At 39.5% G+C, this 9658-nt stretch overlaps 1 protein-coding gene across 1 annotated transcript; it reads right to left on the reverse strand.

Moving 5' to 3' along the window:
• Window positions 1-4969: 4969 nt before the first annotated feature.
• Window positions 4970-8768, reverse strand: SLC10A5 (solute carrier family 10 member 5). Its single transcript, XM_028518885.2, is given in 3 exon segments — window positions 4970-6482; window positions 6485-6586; window positions 6589-8768. Coding segments are annotated over 3 exon segments (1311 nt in total). The 5' UTR covers window positions 6791-8768; the 3' UTR covers window positions 4970-5475.
• Between the last annotated feature and the right edge of the window lie 890 nt (window positions 8769-9658).

The raw sequence follows: 9658 nt of genomic DNA on the forward strand, positions 1-9658 counted from the left end.
GAGTAATGGCATTAATCAATAGGGAACATTTTAGTTGAATTGGCTAACCAACAATTGTCATGTAAATAAAATCTTAGTGTCTACATTGATATTTGGCTTCAGATATTAGCAGCTATTTATTTTTTTGTGTGACATCAGTACATGTTTGGACAAAGATATCCAAATAATAGTAATAGTTTGCCACTGAATCCCTACAAAATCTGATTTTAAATGAGCAAAGCAAGTGAGTGTAGGAGTCTGGTAGCAACTTTTTCTTCGAAAGCAGTTGTGTGAAGAGCTCACTTCTGAAAGCTAGTGTCTGAACTGTGAGAATGTAGTTCTTGGGGTGGGGTGGGAATGGATTCTTTATAGTTAAGTATTGCCTGAAGATTGAATTCTTTGCTTTATAACCAAGGAAAGCAAAGAATTCAATAATATCGGAAAACTGTTCTTTACAAACTTTAGACTTAATATTAGAAACTTCTGTAAGTTCAAAAGAAAAACTATTTGTAATTTTAACAATAAAAACTTTTTCTATGAAACCTTGAAGTTATCAAAGTCCTTCTAAAACCAGAAAAGACACCAGCGTTTGTTCTGCCTGTCAACAAGCCAAACCCATTAAGCAGAAACAGGGATTCCATCTTAATGGGCACTTTATTCAGATGGCTGGCAATCTGAGAAGATGGCAGGTTTGCACCCTAACAAACCTCTTCACATTTTCTTTACAAATCAGCCTTTTATAACAGAGAATAAACAAGGTATGGTGAGGGGTTTTGAAACTCAGGGAAAATTAGGTGAAAGAAACCGCAGCATTCTTGTCCTGGGCAGTTAGCTGTTCCCAAGGGCAGGTAGTCATCTGTCTCTCCCTGGAACACAAAGGCCTAGATGCCTCTACTTGTTCCCAAGAAGTTGGCTGTCTTTCCCAGGAGCCAGGATGGGCCTTATGTGTAGTTTCTGAAATAATAGCTTTAACATATGCATTATTTATGAGGCTTATAACTGTTTACCTTAAACTAAAATTTTCCAACTCTTGATTCCCCTATCACTTTAATAGTATAAGAAAGGTTTTTCGGAATAGTGGTTGGGTTGTTTTATTTTTAAAAGTATGTTAATAAGTTGTGTATCTAATTTTGTATGTAAATAAGATTTAAATTTTCTCTTTATAACATCTCAGAAACTGAGTCTCATTTAAGCAATTTGGTGGTCTTTGGTTATATTATTTATGTAGTTATTGGTTACATTATTATATATTTTGTATTCTGGATTTACAGTTTTATTAAATACACAAAAAATTTTTAACAAAATATTTGTTAATCATTGACTATGAGAATCTGTCTTTTTTAAAATAATATTTAATAGTTTATAGCCTAATCAAGTGTAATGGAAATCACTATTTTAAGTCTAGGAAAAAGAGCAGCATATATGTAAAAGATGAATAAGTTCAATCAAGTTGATAAGGTTTTTGTTATTTTTCATTCATTGGAACTGTTTTGTATACTTAGTTCTGCTGGTTTTAGTTTTATGTTGTGCTTATAGTTTATTTTATATAAACTTTTATAATACTTTAAATTAAAAAAAGATTGATGACTTAAGTTTCTGAATTGGATACCTTCATTTGTCTAGCAAAAAAAAAATGCTTTTTGTTCTTGATGGAAAAAGAAAAAAAAACTTCAGAAATTAGCTTTTTTGGTTCTCTGTTGTCAGTTATCTTAAAATAAACTCCTGCTTCTATATAGTGATGTTATGATTCATAGGCAAATAAAATTTTCCAGGCATTTATAGAAATGTCATCAGAGTCCTCTTTACATCTTCTTAAATGAACATGGTCCTGTAACAGGGTGCAACCAGGGCCCCCCCTCCACCAGCCCTCAAATGAAAGATTTGAAATGTGGTCCAGAACTCAGGGTGTCCAGGAACTATAAAATATAGGGTATCCTCACCCCCACAAGTCTGAACTGTGGGATGGGACACAAGGAGCAGGGCCATTGAGAGTTATTTTGCATTTCAACAGTTGGCCAGCGTCATACCTGATATCTAAAAACATATTTTATTCAACATACCTATAACAGCTGGGTAGTTTCATAGATATGTTAAGTAGCTGTGGCTATGCTTTGAGTTAGGAAGATGGGAGTGACTTTGACCCATGATGTAACTGGGAGGCAACTCCCCCTGGTTACAGCGCCCGTGTGAGAGCTTGGAGGCGATTCGCTCCATGGCACAGGACCATGCCTGCCCAGACTAATTATGGTAGCCCAGAAAAACTGGAAAAATACAGAATGTTGGCAGATGTGGCTAGTTGTGGGCAGAGTCAGAAATGGGGATGCAGAGGAAGATTCATTCAGAGGATTTAAACCCAGGCACGGCATGGGCAGCCATGTGGTGTGGACCACGTGGTTGCGTGGCTCCCTTAACCACCGGGCTTAGGAAGCCGGAAAGCAAGATGTAGGAGCCATGCAGTGCTCTCTCTTAGCAGTTTGAAAGAATGCATGAGAGACAATGTGGGAAGGATAGGGGTGAAAGGACTTGCTGGTGGGCCATGAGAAGGTGCCACGTGGTTTTGGATTAAGAACCAGAGATCATGGCAACATAGCTGATGGTGCTGGGGACTGCAGACTTGCTAGCCAAGCCATGCACTTCTATTTTTCCTGAGATACAGTACCCCAGGCTGGCCTGCCAGAGTAAAGGAAAGGGCTGTGTGTTTTGTGGGAGTTTTAAGGGACTGTGGGATTTTAATGAACACATTAAGTCATTTCTCTAAGTCTATAACTTTTGAATAAATAGTTCCTTTCCTTTTCACCAAACTCTGGCATTGAGAGCCATAATTCCAATTCCTAAGGGTGATGGGCAAGGTGAACCTGTTGAAGAAAGACCCCTGGAGATGGGGGATCCATTTGGTAACAGTATCTTGTCCCCACCATGGGGCCATTCTGTAACAGTCCCACTCACAGAAGATAAGGTATCTTATTCTCTCAAATTAAAAACACTTAAAGCTTCCTACCTCAAATGAGCAGGTCAACATTTTTCTAGGGGCCTCAGCTGCTACCTCACATTGTTCTCAAGTAACTGAGTGTTTTCAGTCCAAAGAAGCTATTCTGCCCCCAAAATGCCCTCTTTAACATGAAATGGAGAGTCCTCTAATGCAGGGATCCCATTAGGAACATGGCTTTAGGCAAAGCTCACTGGAGTTTGGCCTCCTGCCTCCCCCCTACTCCTCCTCTTCCACAGCTGGCCAGCAAAGGGCGCTCACCTGACTGTCTTCCATGAAACTGGTCCCTGGTGCTAAAGAGGTTGGGGCCTGCTGCCTAGCACACAGGATGGTCCATTGCTCAGGTCTGGTTTGGGCTGCCTTGCAAACTGGTACCACCAAATCCAAACGATTTTTGAGTGGCTGCAGGGCCCTCAGTACCAGTGCATTGCTCTTGGGATCTCAAAGGGGCAATTTTTAAAGCTGCATTAGCAGTCATTGTTCCCAATTACAAAGGTCTACCAGGCCTAGGTTGTTGGGAGACAGGGAGGGGCCAGGTTCCAGCCTCAGCCCCACCTGGTGAAAACAAAACCTGCTCTCTGGTATGGAGAACAGGTCAAAGTTACCTTTTGGGAGCCTTTGAAATCCCTTTTCACCAGCTGACTTCCATCCTGCAGAGACTTTTATTATCCTAAACCTCAAAATGGAAGGGAGGGGAGATCTAAAGCCCCTGATATCTCCTAGACACTTGACTGTACTTAAAAGGGGGTTTAGGGGAGAGATGGCCTTTATCAGGCCATGGAGTACTTTCATCGTGCTTCTGCATCTGGGGGATAGGTACCCAACTGCCCTGTATTTGTATAATAAAGAGTGGTCACCAAGGTGATTCCTTCCACAGCAATCTTGGGTATCTTGCTAACCCTACTTACTCTCCAGAGGTGACTACTTGTAAATGGCAACTCTCTTTCACTTAAAAAAAAAAAAAACCCAAAAAACGAAACCAAGTTCACACCACAAGATTTCCTGTAGTGGACTTGGATTAAAAATAAAATTTACATGTGCAATATGCAGGTCCTCAAGTGGTGGAGTCTCCCAAATATCTAACAGGATTTTCATGGTTTTTTTTTTTAAGATTTTATTTATTTATTTTTAGAGAGGGAAGGGAGGGAGAAAGAGAGAAAAAAACATCAATGTGCAGTTGCTGGGGGCCATGGCCTGCAACCCAGGCGTGTGCCCTGACTGGGAATTGAACTTGCGATGCTTTGGTTCACAGCCTGTGCTCAATCCACTGAGCTACGCCAGCCAGGGCGATATTCATGTTTTAATGTGAAATAAGTTGGAGCTGCAGATATTGGTTAAATCCCTGACATGCACTATAATGCCAACAGCTTTCTAAGTTGATTGGAGGATTATCCTGTACATCAGAAGGTTGTGGGTTCGATTCCTGGTCAGGGCACACACCTAGGTTGTGGGTTGGATCCCCAGTCTGGCATGTTAAGATCCCTGGTCCTGGCACATATGGGAGGCAACCAATTCACACTTCTCTCTCTCTCTTCTTTTCTCTCTAAAAGCAATGATAAAATGTCCTCGGTTGAGGATAAAAAATTTTTTAAAAATTATTTTTAAACTTTGGTTGCTGCCAAAGTTTAAAAACAATTTAAACTTTGTGCGTAACTACAGCACTTATGTGTGGTTACTTTCATCAGTCTGAACCTTCTTCACTTTGCCCCATCATCCTGCCCATGGTGCTAGGTCCTAGAATCTCATGCCAGAACTACAGACTTAAGAGTTGAGCAAGATCTTAAACCTCAGTTAAATTTCTTCATTTTACAGATGTAAAACTGAAGTACAGAGAAGCGTCTTGTTCAAGGTCACAAAGTTAATGAAAGGCAGGTCTCTCATCTCCCTATCAGTAAAATATGTTCATGGAAATGCAGAGAAGTTAAATTTGTGAAAGTTTAATTCTATTTTTGGCATCCAAGTGGACATTTCTGTGTAAAGGACTCAGTAGTAAAAGACTCCATATAAACATTTATAATTTTATAAAGTGAATATAATGACCAGCCACCACCATGCCAAAAAACATCTCTTATAAATCTTGGTATTCATATACTGAATTTGATGAAATTAGAAAAAAAGAACTTTGGTTTTCTTATTGGCTGACAAACTAATTACCTAATATTATAAGAATTTATGGGATGCCTATTATGTGAACACCCCTTCCGTAAAAGGTTGGGATATTCTCATAATCATTACAGGAGGTGTTTTTTAAATTGTTCTTTCCCACATGAGAGACCATAATGAAGTATTACATTCCAATCCAACTCTATAAAACATTTTCAACACAGCTACAAAGTGATCACCTTCTTAACTCCCGTATGATAATGTACATATTTTGATAATGTATATTTCCCCCCTAGTGTCAAGTCTGCAATCAGATCATAAGTGGGTTGAGAGCAGGCATTATTTTAGATATTCTTTGAATCTCCCATAGTACTTCATTTAGAGTAGTAATCGTCATGCTTTGATTGTTAGATGAGGGGAATTTTTTTTCTTTTATATTCTATGATAAAGATACATCTTTTCTTAGCCTTGTAGAACAGGAGGATCAGTAACATTTCACATCCAGAATACATGGCCACTGTAAAAGGAGCCACAGAAGCTAAGTCTGCCTTGGACTGGGAACAAGAGAGCTCGATAACAGCCAGAGCCAAGAAGCTACTTAGCATCCCATTTTTGACAGTGTAAACAGTTTTACACACAGGAAGGGACAGCCTAGATATTTTAGCAAAGGAGTACCCAAACAGAAAACCCAAAGCAGGAACTAAGATACCTAACAGAAGCACCTCTAAGTGAACTGTTTTTAGAAACCTTAATCCCATTCTGAACATCAAATAAATCCCTACAGACATTAAAATAAAGCTCAGAGGTCTAATGATTATCTCTAGGATGTTTGCTTTTCCAGGTATTCTACGCTTGACTATTCCAGCCAATATAGGTATAAGTATGAAGAGGAGTGGTGACATAATTATGAAAACAGGAATATGGAATGTACCAGATAACCCTAATATCCTACTGTACAGGTAAGAATTGGCTGGTATCATTATAAGGGCCAAGACCATTGATGTGCAAGTAATCAAAATAGCCAAAGTGATATCTCCTTCTGGAAGCAGAGCAAAGAGATGGCCCCCACCCCCTCTTGGGCATGTGCAGGTCATTACAAATCTAAAAGCCTGTGCCTCGGGCAATGCCAAAATCTGAGTCAAAAGAAATCCACAAAATGGCATAAGAAAAAACTGTGTAACTGCCCCCAGAATAATTGGCAAAGGTCTCTTCCATGCTGTTTGAAACACACGCAATTCAATTTTGCAACCAAATGCACATTTATTTAACAGTATCATTGGCAGAATAAGTATTAGGATATTTCTATCCATATGCATTGATGCCTGGAAAAGACTATCTTGTCTTTGTTTGAGCACTTTGACCCTGACATTCTTTATTTCTTCAATGAGTCTTTTTTGCCTACCTTCAGAATCCCCAGATGAATGGCCTAATTTGTCTTCCCTTCTTCCTCTGTCACTAGCTTTATGATAAAGTTTGTAGCATCTGAGAAGGTCTTGGTCAAGTTCACCACCTAGAGCATTTAGGATCTTCTAACTGCACAAACAGGTAGCTGGAGCTGGGCCTTTTATCTTTGTAACTTGATCCAACAACAACTGTTTCTTCTGTCTTTGGGAAGAACAGCATTTCAGTCTTCTCTATATTCAGAAAACTAAGAAATTATTTCGTTGGTTCTCCCAGAGTCACACATGACAAAAGCAAGACAATATAAAATTTTCTAATCATTTTGAAAGCTTAAATTAATCATACATGCAAAAGCATTAAAAACAACTAGAGAACATTCCTGATAAAAGTTGAGGCAAGAGTTGTTTTGCTGGATCAAAGTATAGGAGGAAGAACTATGTACTTTCAAACAAATACCAAGATGCCTAGTGAGTGACACAACTTGCCTAACCTGTAGTTATGAATATGTACAAGCCACAGTATATTACAGCTTCAATTTATCACAGCAGAAACCTAATCTCTTCCTTCATTCCTCTTTTCTGCCAAAAAAAAAAAAAAAGAGGCTCCTATTCACCTAAATTGAAAAACTTAGTGTCATCATTTTTTGGTTTTCTTTCTCCTTAAGGAAAAGCTACACTAGAAATAGTCAGGATCTGAAATACCAAAATAGATATTGAGGAGGCCTCCAAGTGGGTGTTACTATTTTACTCACTCATGTCAAAATCAAGTTAAGTATTTACTGGCTGATTGCTGGGACCCTGAGCCTGGAGCAGGTATCGAAGAGTAATCCAGCCCAACGTTGTCTCCTCCCTCCTGCAGTTCTCCTAGGTGATCCCTTAGCATGATGTAGAAAACCAGAGCCCATAAATTAGCCTTGCTATATCCTTAGGCAGCTAATAGATTTTCTACAACTCTAAAGAGTGATTGCATCAATTAGGCAAAATCTGAAACTGTTTTGGGGATTCTTAAGTAGAACAACAATGTCCTAGTTACCAGAAAGGTTAGGAACCTGGGAAGCAGGTAGCCAGATCCATGGCCAAGGGATAGCCTGGTTAAGGGACCACTGCTGCCAGACACCATTAAGCTTGACAAATGGGGCAATGGAAGGTCACTGACACTAATTCTCTTTCTCCTCCCTTGTAACACTTGTCCCTATTCACAGCCGAAGGCAAGGACATTCCACTGACCCAAATGAGGGTCATATACCTGTGCCTTGGCTGCCAGGAATAAGGAAAAGTATCGGGTTTTTTTGGACTTCAACCCCCATACTCCCATAATTATGTATTTCCCACACAAGAGGGAGTTCTGATACTACACAGAAAAAAGAAAAGAATAAGAAAAAAATCAGCTCCAACCATCTCACTACTAAGCCTACAGATCTGGTAGTCTCTGAACATATAACCACTTCATCAGATCCTTCATGTAGTCAAGACAGAATCTGTGTTAAATTGCCACAAGGAGGGTTTGTAGTAACCACTTTTAGATCATGATGTTTGTTCCTCAAAAATCATTAAAACAATTTTATTGTACATTTTTTAAAGTTTTAACCAATTCTACTTATGTAGGTTAATTTTTCAAAGGCACTACACCTAAAATACTGAATGCCAACTGTAACTAAAAATTAAAAAATAAATGTTTTAAAAACTGCAATAGACTCCACAGTTCATAAATGTATTTCCATGTACCACATCAAGACATTGTCCCAATGCTGAAAATAGGCAATATAACTGATGTTTCTGTGATATCTCACATTTCCAGAGAACTTCCCTAAAGAAAAAACACTTCATAAAACAAAAGCCATCTTTACAGTACGTGACCAAATGTTTTAAATCACAGTTTCTGTTGCCCAGCTAAAAAATGTTAAGGAATGTACATTTCGTTTTGCTCAGATTCTGCTATCTGCAACCTAAACTCTGTAGGGAATAAAACCTGAGAAATCTGGAAAAAAATGAGTAATTTATTTTTCACATGCCTGAAGCTCATTTATATATTATAACTGTTTATCTGAATTGAAAAATATTTGTGGGTTTTCTACTTATAATTCTGGTTGTCAGCAAGCAGGTAGAAACATACTAAGGTGGGGTTGGGAAAATTTCATTGAGTGTACTCAACTGAGAGCCCTAAAACAAAGTCTGAGAAAGCTGATTGATGTTAATAGTTTGGAAATGAGAAGCTGTGAAGCTTTTCTCTTGCCTACAACCTGTTCTCTTTAGGAGACTGTTCATGCTGGGTCTGATCCCAGGAGCCTCTGAGGATGCTGGTACTGAGGCAGAAGACAGCATAGGAAAAACTCTGAGACTGCAATCCTGTCACTGGCCAGCATTTAGCACCCTGGTTGCCAGTAAATGCCTTTTACCAATTAGGTAGAATACACAGTAAACTGAGGCAGGGAGGAGGAAGGAGACAAGTCTCACATGCTAACTCAGCAGTCCTAAGCCTGGTCTGATAATATTGCCAGGTGTTCCAATATCAGAAGAAACACTATATTAGCAAGAAAGGAAAGTCCTTGAAATTCTATATAACATTTCCACTATCTGGGAAAGAAAGCCTTGAAACTGTGCTTTCATCCCAAGGCCTGAATGTGGGAGAGGGTATCTGGTGGCCAAAGAGCCCATAAAACAACTTTGGTTAATTGCCTACCTCTGGTCACTATGTTTTAGGAGGGAGTCTGTGATGCTTACAGAAAGGGCCCATAAATAACTTTGGAAAGTGCCCCAATTTTAATTAACTGCCTCCTGTCACGTATTTGTTTTACAACAAGATGAACAAATGGGGCCTGGAGCAAGATAAGGATTTGGGCTAACAGACCCCCACACATACCTAAGTTTGGGTAGTCACATTCCCCCAGGAAAGCTGGCACCACACTTACCCGTTAATCAATGTCACTTTTTTCTTCATATCCCACCAACTATATAAGTCCTGAGAACAAAGGACTCTCTCTCTCCCTTTCTCGGGGGGCTCAGGGTGCTCTTCGCTCTCAGGCCAAAGGGCCTCTGGCCACCCAGTCTCACACTACCCAAGAGATTGCCACGCTGGTCTTCAGCTGCTCTTACTTTTTCCTCCCTGCTTTGCCCTGAAACTTTGCCTTTCACCCCCTACTCTACCCAGTCCTGTTCTCTTCCATGGGAACAGGCCACTAATAAACTGATT

This window comes from Phyllostomus discolor, chromosome 7 (assembly GCF_004126475.2).
Source record: "Phyllostomus discolor isolate MPI-MPIP mPhyDis1 chromosome 7, mPhyDis1.pri.v3, whole genome shotgun sequence".
In the NCBI taxonomy this organism is placed as follows: Eukaryota; Metazoa; Chordata; class Mammalia; order Chiroptera; family Phyllostomidae; genus Phyllostomus; species Phyllostomus discolor.